This window comes from Belonocnema kinseyi, chromosome 8 (assembly GCF_010883055.1).
Source record: "Belonocnema kinseyi isolate 2016_QV_RU_SX_M_011 chromosome 8, B_treatae_v1, whole genome shotgun sequence".
Lineage (NCBI taxonomy): Eukaryota > Metazoa > Arthropoda > Insecta > Hymenoptera > Cynipidae > Belonocnema > Belonocnema kinseyi.
In genome coordinates this window covers 51176064-51192486 of record NC_046664.1, presented here as the reverse complement: position 1 = coordinate 51192486, position 16423 = coordinate 51176064, and the positions used below count along the sequence as shown (strand labels likewise).

Sequence of the window (16423 nt, the reverse complement as noted above, 5' to 3'; positions counted from 1 at the left end):
ATCAATATGTTGAAAGGTTTGAAATTTGAAATTTAGAAAATGGTCAGGGGGAAAATGTTGAGCCAACATCTGTTGTATGTCGATGAGAATATATCATTTTTCTGGTTTAAATTATTAGAATATTTTTGCATATATATATATAACAGGACCTTCCATCTTAGCTAGCTTTGAAGAAAATTGAACTGTTTAAAAAGCGGTCTGGCATAGTGGTGTAAAAAGCGGGTTTCCCCATTTTTCTGATTCTTTAGCAACTGACAACGAAAAAAAACATCACTATAATAGAAAAAGCGAATTTTAATTTTCTATTAACATTTATATGGTAATTTTAATGAAAGTTAATATCGTGATGTGAAAAAAAAACAAATTTCATCATTAAAAATTTTTATACTTATAATAAAAAGAAAGACCATGACATGGCAAATTTTATTTTTTAATGCACATCTAAATGCTAAGTCCTCCAATTTCAATTATTTACCAAAACTATTGAACTGAATGAAAAGATTGCACCATAGTGGTATAAAAAAAGAAATGCTCTCATTTTCTCGTTTTTCAATCTTTAATAACAAAAAAAAACTTCAGGATGGCGCAGCTAATTTTATTTTTTAATGTACACCTACATACCAAGAACTTCAATTTCAGCCATTTTTGAAATTAATCGTACTAAACTTGAAGATTTCAGCAAAGTGGTCTAAAAAAACGAAATTTCCTTATTTTCCTAATTTTTTGATTATGATAACGAAAAAATACAAACTCTGGGATAGAAATTTGTACATTTTAAAGCACATTTCCATTTATAGACCTTCAATCTGAACTGCCGTGGGAAAAATCGAACTAACAGTAAAGCTTCCAACATATAATTGCATAAAAAAAAAACTTTTTAACTTTTCTTTTTTTCCGTCATAGGGATCTAAATAAACGAAAATTTCTCATTTTTTATTTTCAAATCTTTGATAGATAATTTTATTTTCCATTTTATTTACCAATCTCTGATAGATAAATATTATTTCACAATATTTGGAATGTCATGAATTTGATTATCATATTTAAATTTGCGAAACCGCCATTTTCTCATTAGTTTCAATGCTTATCTAAAAAATAAAATGAATTAAAAAAATGATTTACTATTATAAATTCTAAACATAAATAGATGAAGCTTGCTTAACATTCAAATACTTTGTGAAATTCATAAATACTTAAAAATATTTCTATTATTATAAATAATTGTATAAAACTTAAAGATTTTTGTTCAAAAATGAAAAATATATCGATCATGTATAAAATTATCTTTTGATTTTATACAAAAACAATAAATTGTATATTTGCATGATTAGGGCATCAATTACACAGGCCAACATGATTTTGTCGTTGAAAAGTGGAGGGTCATTTCCGAAGTAATTTTTTACCCAGAATCCGAATCCGGGGTCAGAATTGGCCCTTCACGCCAGGATTTTAAGATATTTGAGGTTATGTACCCAAAAAAATGGCGTTTTCGGCTACTTTTGCGTCTATCTAAAGAAGACATAAAATTTTTTGGGATTTTTTCTTTAGTTGTATCATATAGCACTGCTCTTTCTCTTTGAATTGAGGGTCGCAGAGTTCAATTATCAATTTTCTTTACCAAGTTACGCCAATTTGAAATTACGAGATATGTTCCATTACGTCTTGAGCATTTGCTTTAAATACTTTGAGGCAGATCTTGTCTACTGTCATTAACCTCAAAAGTAGCCAAAAACGCCATTTTTGATACATAACCTCAAATATCTTAAAATACTGACGTGATGAGCCAATTCTGACCCCGGATTCGGATTCTGCGTAAAAAATTACTTCGAAAATGGCCCTCCACTTTCCAACAACTGACATGATCCCATTATTTGCAGGCCTATGTTATCAGTGAAATATTTTTTTTTTACTAGAACGAAAGTGAATAAATCTTTTTTTATTTTGGTAATAGCTTAAAGAGAGTATTAAATTAGAAACTCTTTTATTACCATTCCAACTGATTATTTCAATTGTCCATTTTTTTATTTTATTTTGATCAAAGGATTTTAAGCTGCAATATATCCCTAAATATTGAGAAATTAATTTTAGTAGATCTATATCATTTTGTTTGTTTACTACTTATTTCAACATATTCACTAAAGAATGTCAGACTGAAAGTAAAGTTTCCAGCACACTGATTTAAAAAAAGGATTTTTCTTATTTTTATATTTCATAATCACTAATAACAAAAGACGTCATTTTAGAACAGAAAATTTAAATTTTTAATCTACATCAACATGTGACATCCTTAAATTTGAGTTATTTTTGAAAACAATCGATCTAAAAGAAAAGATTGCAGCATAGAGGTCCAGAAAATAAAATTTATGTTTTATTTTTGCATGTTTGGAAAATAAAATCAGTAATGACATAATACTCTTTTTTTACTGCACACCTACATGCCAAGACCTTTAATTTGGGTCATCTTCGAAAGAAATCTGATCAATAGAAAAGCTTCCAGCGTAGTCCTCTATAAACGGAATTTCCTTATTTTTCTCATTCATTAATATTTGACAACAATAAAAGAAAATATCAGTAACATAGGTATATCAATTGTTTAATGCACATCTACATTTCTACACTAAAAATTTGAGACATCCCCGAAAAAATTGTATAATTTTTATATGATAAACCGTGTTCAAAAAACATCAATCGTTATTTAAATGCATGCTTTTTTGAAGATTATACGATACCATGGTTAATCCGACAATCTGAATTATATCCGAGTTAGGAATGTGCATACTACATAGACTAGAATTTTAGTGCTAATTAGCTTATGATAAAATATCGGATTCTTTTAATAAAATGCATGGATGCAGTAAAAAATATCTCACATTATCTCACAAAGCTGTGCGCGAAAGTAGATGATTTCCATTGTTCCTTGAAAAATTAATGACGCTGATGGGAAAGAAGAGCATTAAGAGCAGAAAAATGGAATTCTTTAAAACATCGGAAATGCATTATTTTCTGCTAGAAAAATGTGTTCAAACTTTTGCTTCGAGCTCGAATCGCATTCTGCGAGGAATTAATTTTCACGAGGAAGCTGTGCCAAAAGCTTCAATGCCTGCGATTCTGAATCACTTAAGAGTCGTAAAGTGCAAATTTATTTTTTACTATTTAGAGTTATGCTATCCAGTAAAAAGGATTTATTTCTTCATCCTTAAAATTGAGATACCTAATTACAAAAATAATTTAATAAAACGGGGACATTATTCAGTTGAAGCGTGGTTTACGCACTAAGGTTACTCTGGGGTACTTTATTATGAAATATTATCGGATTGTTGGTAATTGTAGGTGGATTCCTACACCACTTCTAGTAATCAATAGTCAGCTTAAAGGGACCATTCCAGTGGGGATAATCGTTCGATAAAGGATTTAGATTCCATATTAGTGCCCGATCACTCGTTTGAATTGAGAATGAGCTTTATGTAGATTTCGAAGGATTCAGAATGATCATGTACGCAGTTAATGGTTCTGGATACAAAGCAAGGATGATTATTTGGAGGTTACATTCTTTATTATGACACATATATTCAGATGCAATTCAAAATTGCACTAATAACACTGGTCCTTAAAATGTTACCCATGGATCTGGGCTGAAGCGGCGGATCCTTTTTTTCTTAGTGGGGGCAGGAGAAGAAACTTGTAATATTGAATGACACTCTTTGTTTATAGTAAAAGAAGATTATACTAAATACAAACTGCACATAAATAATAACGAATAAGAAATATATTAGTAAATAATAAATAATAAATACAGGTATAAAATTCATATTCCCAAGTACTTCACAAAGCTTTCAATAACACAGCCACACAAAAAAAGTGTGCGGATCTGGTAACAAGACACACGTATTCCTATGGATTTTGGGGCGCTGTATTCAAATTCGGTATCAAAAATCACCCATCACGTCATGGTTGAGCCATAATCTCAAAAAATGACGAAAAATCATGCACTGAGGCAAATAAATTTCAAAATAATGCCAGTGATGCAAATTTTCACTTCAAAAACAGGTCGACAACCGTGAAGGATCAACCCTTACCTGATATCAACTTATTTAACATAACTTTACCCAAGAGAACCTGACCTCACCTAACCTGAATTAACAGAAATTTATTGAACTACACGTAAAGCTCTGGAAGCATATTTTCCCAGTAGCAAATGTGTGCTACATCAAATGGGTCAACTCGAGCCTAACCTAGAAATAAATCTAACCTAGCCTAACCTTACCTAACCTAACCTCACGAAACACAATTAAACTGATTGTGTTGTCCCGTCGTGTTTGCGGTACCGTTTTATTCAGCTTCGGCTTTACCTGCATAGAGGTTTACCCTATCCTAATCTAACAAAACCTGACCTAACCTAACCTAGCCGAATGAAATTCAACCACACGTGTAGCTATGCAAGCGTACGGTTCTCAGTCTTAAATATGTGCTATATTTAATAGGTTAACTCGATCTTAACCTACAAATGAATTCAACTTAACAGAACCTAACGAAATTTTGCTTAACGCAACACAACTTAATTTAAGTGTTTCCGTTGTAAGACAATAAAATTCATTTCATTGTACTACAGGTGGTTAAAAATTTAGACGCACATTACTCATTTGAAGAAACTTAAGTCTAAGAAAAGCAGAGAGAAAAAAATTTTGAATAAAAATCTTATTCATTTGCATGTTTAAGTTACAGTTCTACATTTTAATTGATACAAACGTTGTCAGGTTAATTGAAATGGGGTCAATTCTACTTGCAGTTCTAAGTTTCTTCAAATGAGTAATGTGCGTCTAAATTTTTAACTACCTGTAGTACAATGAAATGAATTTTATTGTGGTACAACGGGAACACTTAAGATAAGTTGTGATGCGTTAAGCAAAATTTCGTTAGGTTCTGTTAAGTTAGATTCATTTGTAGGTTGAGATCGAGTTAACCTATTAAATATAGCACACATATAAGACTGAGAACCGTACGCTTACATAGCTACACGTGTGGTTGAATTTCATTCGGCTAGGTTATGTTAGGTCAGGCTTTGTTAGGTTAGGATAGGTTAAACCTCTATGTAGGTTAAGCTGAAGCTGAATGAAACGGTACCGCAAACACAACGGGACAACACAGTCAGTTTAATTGTGTTTCGTGAGGTTAGGTTAGGTTAGGCTAGGTTAGATTTATTTCTAGGTTAGGCTCGAATTGACCCATTCAATGTAGCACACATTTGCTACTGGGAGAATATGCTTTCAGAGCTTTACGTGTAGTTCAATAAATTTCTGTTAATTCAGGTTAGGTGAGGTCAGGTTCTGTTGGGTAAAGTTATGTTCAATAAGTTGATATCAGGCAAGGGTTGATCCTTTACAGTTGTCGACATGTTTTTGAAGTGAAAATTTGCATCACTGGCATTATTTTGAAATTTATTTGCCTCAGTCCATGATTTTTCGTCATGTTTTGAGGTTATGGCTCAACCATGACGTGATGGGTGATTTTTGATACAGAATTTGAATTCAGCGCCCCAAAATCCATAGGAATACGTGTGTCTTGTTACCAGATCCGCACACTTTTTTTGTGTGGCTGTGTAATTTCACAAATACTACCAAATATTTGAAAACTGTAAAATCTTTGTCAAATCTTTCTGAATTTTTTGCGAAATATTTCAAATATATTATAAAATTTGATTATATTTTTTAAATGATTGAAATCTTCGTAAAATTATTACAATATTTGTGAAATCTTTTCTATCTATCCGAAATATTAATGAAATATTTAAAATATTCATGAAATCTTTAAACCTTTGGAAAATCATTGAAATCTTAATAAAATATTTTTAATATTTCTCAAACATTTGTTATAATTTCTCAATTCCTGAAATCGAAAATTATTGAAGCTTTTGTGAAATCTTTGTAAACTATCCGAATTTTTTCCAAACATTTGCAATCTTTAGAAAATCATTGAAATCTTTGAAGAAAGTATAAAAATATTTCTTAAGTATTTGACAATATTCTTGAAATTTTCTAAATCTTTGTGCATTATTTAAAATCTTTGGGAAATCATCGATGTATTTCTGAAATCACTGTGAAATTCTAAAGATTTCAATAATTTCATCAATATTACCAAATATTAAAAAAATATATTTATTTTTTCGCAGATTTCTGAAGATTTCAGGAAAATTTTACAACGATTTCACAAACAATTCAATAATTTTAAAAATATTCAAAAGATTCAAATTATTATTGAAGAATTGCCGATATATTTCAAAAATTGCATGAAGATTTCAATGATTTCGCAACGATTTCAATAATTTCATAATGAGATTAATGATTTACTATAGATTTAACCAAGATTTTAATTTCACCAATATCACTAAGTATTATCAAATATTTCAAAAATATTTAAAATATTTTGTAAAGATTTCAGAAAATCTTCATAAAAATTAGAATTATTTTCCAAAAGAAAAAAAATGTCTCAAAGATTTCGGATAGATATAAAATATTCCACCAAGAATTCAATGATTTTCAAAAGTTTTCACAAAGATTTAAAACGTTTTTATAAATATTACCAAATACTTCAAATATTTTACAAATATTTCACAGCCATTTAGAAAATATTTAAAAGATTTCACAAAGGCACTTATTATTTACCAGAGATTTCACAATAATTTCAATAATTGCACAACTTTTTAAAAAATATTTAAAAGATTTCACAAACATGTAAATGATTTCCGAAAGATTTCAAATGATTCGCAAAGATTTAAAGAATTTCACAAATATATTACAAACATTTCAAGGATTTTCGAAACATTTCACAAAGATTTTTAATATTTCGCAAAGATTTCGAGTGATTTAAAAATATTTCGCAAAGATTTTGGACAGTTTAAATATATTTCACAGGCTCTAATTACAAACAAATTTCACAAATATTCAAATTATTTTCCAATGATTTAAATAGTTTCCCAAATATTATCAAATATTTATAAAACATTTGAAATATTTCGCAAAGATTTCACAAAGATTGCTATGCTTTTTCAAAGATATCAAAAAGATTTTAAAGTTTTCACAAAGATTTCGGATAGATTAAAAAGATTTCAAACCATGAATGATTTCCCAAAGATTACATAAAGACTTCGGATAAATTTAAATGATTTCACAAGGAATTCAATTATTTCACCAAAGATATCAATCTTTTTGAGAATGTGATCCAATATTTCTAAAATATTTGAAATATTTCGCAAAGATTTCGGATAGATTAAGAAGATTTCAGAGACATTTCAAATCTGGCATACATTTGCTTCCACTAGCTCTCATTAAAAAGATATTTGCACCTTAACTTTTTATGAAAAATTCTCTATCGTTTTGAAAAATTATAGAGATAATTTGTGTTGGTTTTGTTCGACTTTTCCCTTTTTCTCTCTCTTTTTTAATTTTTTATATAATTGTCTCTAATGAGCAGGAAAGTAGGTATTTGGAAATCTAATTTTGATTTGCAGGCATCTTAGTGTTATGTTTGTGGTATATGAAGTGCTTCACAAGAAAATAGATATTGTCACTGTTCTTTAAATAAAATGAAAATAAGGAAATGGTCAAATGGGAAAAAATAATTTAACCTTCACAAAGGGGAATAAGCGGGACTTTTTCGACAAGCCTATGCTACTGAAAAATACACGAGTTTTAAAGAGAAGTGAAAAAATAATTAATTACTCCATAGGGAATAAAAATGATAACTTCAGCCCCGCTTCATGAGTATTAAAAAGGCTGAAAGCATGCATTCAGAAAAGGTGATCCCCTTTAAAATACCTGAAAAATGTTCCCCAAGAACATTTCAAAATTTCCAAAAAATTGTATTTATTCAAAAAGATAATAATTTCTGAAAATTTTGAAAATGATGTGATAAAAGATTACAGTGTTTATTTGTCATTGCGTTATTACTAAAAATCGTGAAAAACGTCAAATATGAATATATTTCGAAAACAGTGAAAATTTAAAAAGTGTTCAGAGAACTTTTTGTAGATCTTTCAACGAGGAACAACTTTAAGATTTGTCTATTTTCAGAAAAATAGCTGACATTTTAATAACTTTAAAATTTTTTAAAGGTTTCTTGTAGTTTGAAAAAATATAGACTCCTTAAATGAATGAAAAAAGACATGACATATATCTTAATTAGTTAAAGAAATAAACTTTCAACAAATATTTTGAAAACTGTAAATATTAATGTCCTATTGACTTAGTAAATATCAGAATTTAAGGTTCAAACATTTATTCCAGACATTTTTTGAAATTTTTCGACTTCTTTTTAGTTTGCTAAAATTTTTCAGAAAAAGGCAAAGAAGTATCTTTCTTTTACATTTTCCAGTATTCTATTATTTGTAATACATTTAAAGAATGCTGTTTACTATAATGAATTATCAAGCCTTTTTAGTTATTTTCAGCATTAAGAAGTAAAGTAAATAGCCTAAGGTTTGTGAAAAAATTGGTTTATTATTTTTTGAATATCACGGTTTCTGTGTAAACAATCATTCTTCGCGTTTTTTTCTACATTTTTTAAATTATCTCTGGCACTACATTACCATTAACACTACAGGAAAATGCAGATGATTGTTGGATTCAACGTTAAAAAGTGTATCGAAATAATGTTTTACATGTTTGAAAACATGTTCTATATTACTTTGTACAATTATTAAAAGATGTTTATAAAAAATTAGGAACTTATAAAAATACTGACATTTTGAAATTCTAAAGACGAGGGCATTTACTCAAGATCTTGTATTAAAGAAAAACTAGTTGCTTTAATGAAGAATAAAGTTTATAAAATAAATTGAAACAAAATTTTAAAATGAAACATGTAGGTAATTAATGAAATAAATTGACATTTTTCAGGGTGCAGGGAAGATGAATTCGATTGTGAGGATGGATGTATCGATTTGAAACTTAAGTGTAATGGCAACTTTAACTGTCGTTTCCGATACGACGAAGAGATCGAGCTATGCGATGTAAGTTAAATATTGAAAGAAATTTATATAATAATAATTTAATCAAATTTGATATTTAAATAGATCTAAAATGCGCCTTATAGAGCTGATCAATTTTTCTTTTCAAGGAAAAAGGTCTAAAATAATAGAATGATGCTAAAGCTATCTATAGTTCAAAAATAAGCATTGTTAAATTAGTTTATAATTTATTATAACTAATTTTGGAAGATATGGAAAGACAAACTTTAGAAAAAATATTTCAAGTTGAAATTGTCTATTTATTATTAGTAATTTAGGGCTTTTTGTCTTTCCTTTCCTTTTAGTAAAAGTTACTATGCTTACTTGATCGTCATTTGGTAGAGCTAATTATATTCCTTTAAAGGCTCTCAATAGATTACTTTTGTATATATGTATTGATAAAGTTTTATTTTAGTTAAACATCATTTACAATATCACCAATTATATAATTCCTAAATGAAATTTAATTTATAAAAACGTAATAAAGAGATTTGTAGAGCATATTTCAAGGAGGAAAATAAACTACACAATATTAGGGCTAAATTAGAACTTCAACTTTTACCCAAATAGGAAGAAATACATAAAATCCGAAATAACTATTGCCAAATAAACAAGATAAACCGAAATATATTTATTCCTAAATTTAGCTCCAGTTATGTTCTACAATTAGTTTTAGTCGACAATAAGAATATTTCCCTCGATTTTAGAAGTAATTTTTAACAATGCTAATTTTTTAGCTTGAGATTTCTTGAGTTTCTATCGATTAAAAGAAATTCTAATTAGCACTTGTTATATCTGTTGAAACTAATTTTTATCCTATTATATAGACGAGAGTACTCGAATATGAGATATTCTCGTAATATGAGAAAGCGGGGTGTCAGTTAAACTAAGAGACCCACTCTGTTGGTTCTATCACTAACTTGTAGCCCTTGAAGAAAGAGTAATTTTGTGGTATAGTCCATTTTTCATTGGGCTTCTAAAGATTATAGGCGAACTTTTTGTGAAATCAATGGTGGTCGAGTTCTTAGAAGGGAATTCTTTAAACCCTATTTATTATTCATTAAATATGTATTCAGAAGTAAAGTTAGTCTGGAGTGCTGGGGATCGAATAACTAAGTAGAAAAATACCGATAGTTTTGAAGTTTTTCATTATACAGCTCAGGCATAGTAAGTGCATAGTTGCACGGTGTGGTTCTCATAATATGAGATACTTGTAGTTTTTATAAGACCGTGGCTGGGCTGGAAAAATTGGTTACAACAGTGTTTCTGACTACTGCAAAAAATAAATATATCTAAATAGCAGTAAATTTATACTTCGGAAACATAGAATGAAGTTTTTCATTAAAAATAATACATTATTTTTCATTTTATTAGCTATTTCCTGGGGTATGTCATATTATGAGAATAGTTTGACGAGTTTGGAAAAAGCACTTTTTTACATTTTTTGTATTTTCAGCATAAAAAAAATTTGTAACAAAATTTTTTATTTGAGCTTCTTAGGACAAACTAAATTTCCCTTAAAATGACCTATATTACTTTTAAATTCAGTACATAGAATTTCGACAATCACGCCAAACAGAGTTGGTATCTCATATTTGGGTACTCTCCTCTACATTGTATCATTATTATTTGATTTACTTTTTATTGTGAAATATTTTATACCACGTGCGTCCAAAAAATTTGGAGTCGAGGAATTAATCCACCTTTGCAGTTGCTTAAAAATATATGAATTCTTTTGAAAATTTTGAAAATTCCTTGAGATTTTTTAAATTATGTGATGATTCTTTGATATCTATTTAATTTGATGGCCATTGTATACTATCTCTACAAGACGCTTTTAAACGATTGTGTTCTTTGAGAATTAATAAACATCCTTGCTTACAATATTTTAAAGTCTATTTGAATCTATTATAGTCCATTAAAATTTTCCGAAATACCTGAAAATCATTTGTAATATGCAGAAAGCCTTTAAAATTTGCATAAATCTTTTAAAATATGAAATTCGTGAATATACTTTGGAACGTTTTGAAATATTTTTTAATTCTTTGCAATTATTCAAAACCCCTTCAAGTCTCCTAAAATCGGTTGGAATATTTTGAAATCTTTTGAAATACTTTGAAATCTCTCAAGATCCCTTCAAATCTTCAAAATATCATTAAAATCTCCTGATCGCTATCTCTATTTCGAAATTCTTTGAGCAATTAAGACTCACTTTCAAATTATACCAGGTAATATCCTTAAACTCCTGAATTATTTTTGAATTATTATTTTGATGGCGGTGGTCACCAAAATGTAAGGCATCCTTACAGTGGGTTATATAAAATTACAAAAATCATCCTCACGTAATTAATAGACGTTCCTTTACCAAATCAAAAATTTCCCTTTATTTTTTATGTAAAAAATTTCAGTGGCGTCGTGTGGACTAATTTTTGTACCTCCCCAGGCTCCGGAAATGTTCTATCCTGAGCCCTACTACTTCCACATAGGTATCAAATAAATTTGATTTCTTATAGAGGAAGATTTTTCTCTTAAAAAATTAAATATTACAAATATTTTTCAAGCTTATACATCTGCTGTACTGAAAATCTTCTTTTCAAAAAATCGGAGAGCCTATCAAAATCTCAATCTATGTCCATGCATCTCGACTTTTAAACAAATCCTTTTATAAACAAGGTGAATAATTTTTTTACAAAATTAAAAAACTATATCGGTGTGTTATGGTAGGTCTAGTAAGTTTTTTCAATTGGAGAATTGAAGGATCTCGACGACGCGAACAAATATATCATATACATTACTGTAGTATTCCTAATATGGGAGAAAGTTTTTCTTGTACAAACAGAATACAGAAAAAAAAATTTTTAATCGTAAATCGGTACTGGTAAGTCATAAATGTTCAACAATAGGTCGATCGATGCGTCTTGAAGATGCGAACAATTTCCCTAGATAAATTATAGTTGTATTCGGATTATTAGAAAAGTTGTTCTCATGTGAAAAGAATATATTTTTTTGAAACTTCATAAATCGGTGTAAGTGGGTCCTTAAAGGTTCGACAATATCTCGATTGATGAATCTCGAAGACGCGAACAAATCTGCTAGATATCGCATTGTTGTAGTTTAAATATAAAAAAAGTTTTCATCATATAAACAACGTAAAAATGTTTTTTGAAATCTCTTCACTCCTGAATATAAAGTCTTGAATATAAAATCCTGAATTCTAGCGGTTGGGTCATTATTCCAAAGAATGGGAACAAAGTATTCGGAACATCCGCGGACATTATTCTGAAAATCTTAATAAATTCTCGCCGTAGAAAGTAAGATCCACCTCCTCAGTGGCAATGCAAGTCATTTTGGAGGGCTTTCGAGAAATTTAAACCTGACCGCCACAGGATGGGTGGGTGTTTCCGGTTCCGGGATGCACAATACTACGTTTTTGGCAGACTACCAGAACAAGGTACCGAACGATGCGATGCGGTGCAGTATTAATCTAACGGGGAGTAATGTTCTCAGTATTGCACATGATGGCTCTCATACATCTGTCTATACTTTTGTCTGCTTCGATCTGAATAACAATTTATAAGCTTTTTATTGGACCATTTCGTGCAATCCAAGCAGTTCTTTTGGTCCTGTCGACTGTCGATATTCTCATTTCTTATGATTTCGTAAGCTTTTTTTATCAGAACAGAAAAGGCTCGAAAGTTTCAATTGAATTCCTGATTTTTTCATATGTCTTGAATTTAGGCCGTTTAAATAAAAAAAACCTAGAAAGATAGACTTAGATTGAATGGTGTTCTCAATTTTCCAATTTTTTAATACTACTTTCGAGAGGCATTATTCTCAGACATGGGATTTAAATTTTTTTTAAAAGGTTTTAGGACATTTGAACAAAATTAGAGTAATTTACAAGAGCTGTATACAATGTGAAGGGATTTGAAATGATTTTACAGGATTTTACGTTTGGGTATTTTTATAGATATTAATTGTTTAAAGCGATTCCAGACTTTTTAAAGAGGTTAGGTTCTTTTAAAAGATACCATAGAATATTCATTAATTTGTTGTGATATTGGTAATCTGAAATTAGTCACTCCTGTCTGTTTTCATCGCTAAATACAACATTGTTTTGTCATCGCAAATAAATCATATTTGTGTTCTGCAAGTCTTTTTTCTGATTTTTTAAATCATGATAGCAGGTTATGGGCACAGAAAGTATCAAATTTAAAAGAAAACAATGTATAAATGAACAAAATTTCCGTTAGTATGTTAAAACAAATAACAGGCTAAGTCTGACAAGCATACCTATCAAATTTCTACGATCAGTGTATGATGAAAATTTATATTTTTGTATAGATTTTTATTTTTTGAATAAAGAGAAAAGGCCTAGAAGTACACTTTGAATTATAATTGTATCTTGTTTGTTCAATCTAGATTGTTTAAATAAAAAATCATTTAAAGAAGCAGATTCGAATGTACTAGAACCTTTTTCAATTTCTTATCACTTCTTTCAATTCCATATACTCAGCAAGCATTGTGAACTGCATGGGAACCGCATATAAGGGACAACCTGGAAATCAGGGAAATGTCCAGGATTTTTAAAAAAAACTGCTAATGTCAGGGAACTTCCACATAGCCACTAAAACCCTTTTAGTTTCGGTTGGGTGTCTGCCCAACCGACCATCTGTCGTACTTTTTTCCTGAAAGTGGAAGTGAGATACAGGTAAGTAGGGGAAATAAGGGGTGGCGATTTGGATGAAATTATGACAGGAGAAGGGGGAAGTAAAGAAGAAAAGAGCAGTGAGGAGAGGTACATGCAGGAGTGGGGAAGTATAGAAAGTGAGGGCAGTGGAAGTAATTGAAAGATAGTAGGAAATGATTGGAAATGATTAAAGACGATAAAGTGGGGGCAGTGTTATGGGACGGAGTGATTTGAAAGATATAATTAACGTCTTAAGAGGGTACGAAAGCCTTGTTTGTAGGTGCCTGTCATTTACCTTAAATAATGTTTTATTTCAAATCACTTCTGTGTCACCTTTTTAAGGTAAAGTCACTATAGTCACTTTTTAGGGCAAACTCTGATAGCTTCTGTCGGGTGCCCGCCCGTCGTATTATTTTTCAAGAAGGGTAAGTGAGGACAAATGACGGAAGGAAAGTGGGAGAAGTGTCGGGAGGAGCAGTATAGGAAATGTGAGAGAGGAGTTAGATAAAATAAGAGTAGGAGCTGTGTGGGTCAATGAGGGGTGGTGAAGTTGAGTAATTATTGGAGGAAGAAATAGAAGAAACGTGGAGAGGGAAAGCATGATACGTGGGAAAGGGAGAACTAGTGCGCAGGGGAGGTAAGTGTCGTTGGAAAAGTAAGAGAAGCAGAGGAACTGGGAACAAATTAGGGTAGAGAAATTCAGGGGAAATAAGAGAAAGGCGAGTAAGAGATAATAAAAGTAGGGGAAGTAATATGAAATGATGGGAAATAAGGAGAATGGAAGCAATGGTAAGTTTGGGCTAGGGAAGTGAGGGCATATGTTGGTTGGCGAAGTAGGTGAAGTAATAAAAGGTAATAAAAGGTTTTAGAATAAAAGCTATTAGGGGAACATGCAAATACTACGTGACGCGTTTTTCTTTTGTTTATATCGTTTTCTCCCTTTTTCCAAGATTTCAGGAAATATCAATTGATTATATGTAATCTCACGACATTTTATAATATTTTCATTGATTTCGAAGAATTTATTTACAATAATTGAATGAGGATTTCTTAGGATTTTAGATTTCATAGGATTTAAAGAAATTGAAAGATTTCAGAGTATTTCATAAAATTCAAGTGATTTTTAACAGGTATACAATTTTTAAAGGAATTTAAAAACACTTCACAAGATTTTAAATATCTTTTTGAGGTTTTAATAGAATACAATCATTTAAAATAATTTAAAGGGATTTTATTCTTAAAATAATTTAAAGGGATTTTATTCTTATTTATTCTTATTCTTGGCGATGTCATTGATTTCAAGGGATTTTAAAAGCTTTTTAGTTATTTTTATATCTTTTTCAAGGTTTCAATAGATTAAGCCTTTTTAAAAAAATGTATGGACATTTTCAAGATTAAAAAAAATTTGAAACGATCAAAAAAATTCAAAGGAATTTTCAATTCATTTTAATAATTTAAAGAAAATACATATAATTTGTACTATTCTAGAGTATTTTCAAATATCTTAAAGCATCTTGCTTTGGAATATTATATTGTAATACTTTAATTACTTTTAAAGATTTTTTTTAGAAAAACTAAGGAATTTTGTATGGTTTGAAAAATTGGAAGAGATTTTTAAGAACTTTCGGCAAATAATTTAATCTTATTAATAATGTAATCTTAATTCTTATTAATTTATCCAGAATACGTCAAAATTTACTTGTAGCCATTAGAAATTTTATTATATTTTCGGAATTCTTTAAAATTTAAAAGAAGATTATTCACACTATAGAACGTTAGTCTCTTTTAGGCACTTTTTGAGTTAGAATGTGTCAGCTTTGGATTTTTCGCTGTTGAAAAAGGTCCTTTTTAACATTTTAGAAGTAAATTCAGCTATAAGACCCCTAAGAATAATAAATTAAAAATTGATCAATTCTAATTGAAAATTTTATTATGCTGTTTTTATTAAATATTCTATGTTGAAAATCTTACAAGATTATAAATTTCATTTTTAAATAATAATGATCAAGAAAAATACAAAATTAGTTTAGAAAATGCCAGAAAATTTAAAAAGGGATTTTTGCGGCAGGCCTGAAAATTATTATTATTATTATTATTATTATTACACCATTAAGCCATTTCCCTTTCGGGGTAGGCGTGACTCACCCGGTAGGGGAAAGGAGTAGTGTGTGGAAGGGATAGAGATTTTTCAGATTGATCCAGAATTCTCGTGCTATTTAAGTAAATAACACGTTCGTTCCGCAACACTGCTCCGATCCAAGTTGCTGATCAATCTCTCTAGCAATCACCCCAAGCGAAGAACCTCACGAAGTCGTTATGTAAGGTTCCCCAATTGGGTCCATTAGTAGCGAAGGTCTTTTGTTTGAGGCGTCATTCACTCTACTGACACTCTTTTTATTAACTATTTGCCGTTATACTTTCCTGTCCTGGCATACTTCTCTAGCTTCTGTTATGTCCATGCATTTTTTCATGCAGGCTCTAAAATGCTTTTAAATAATCACAAATTATTGTTCCAAATTCTCGGAAATGTTCTAAAATGCCCTAGTCTATTCTGGTATTTCAAAACTATTGGGAGTTTTGTAGAATTTTCAAAAGCATTTCGGAATGTTCAGGAAAGTGTTTGAAGAATCTGAAATCTTCTGGAATATCCTTGTATATTCCAGAATTTTTCAAAATGTCTTGAATTTTTATTTACAATTCTTCATTTGTAGATTTCTATAAATTCTATAAAT

The 16423-nt window shown here is 29.8% G+C and overlaps 1 protein-coding gene across 1 annotated transcript in view; it reads left to right on the top strand.

Moving 5' to 3' along the window:
* Positions 1 to 16423, top strand: part of LOC117178493 — a 455271-nt gene that overhangs the window by 367480 nt on the left and 71368 nt on the right. The window contains exon 7 of the mRNA XM_033369920.1: positions 8892 to 9004. Coding sequence (XP_033225811.1) covers positions 8892 to 9004 — 113 coding nt within the window. The remainder of the gene's footprint in view (positions 1 to 8891; positions 9005 to 16423) is intronic.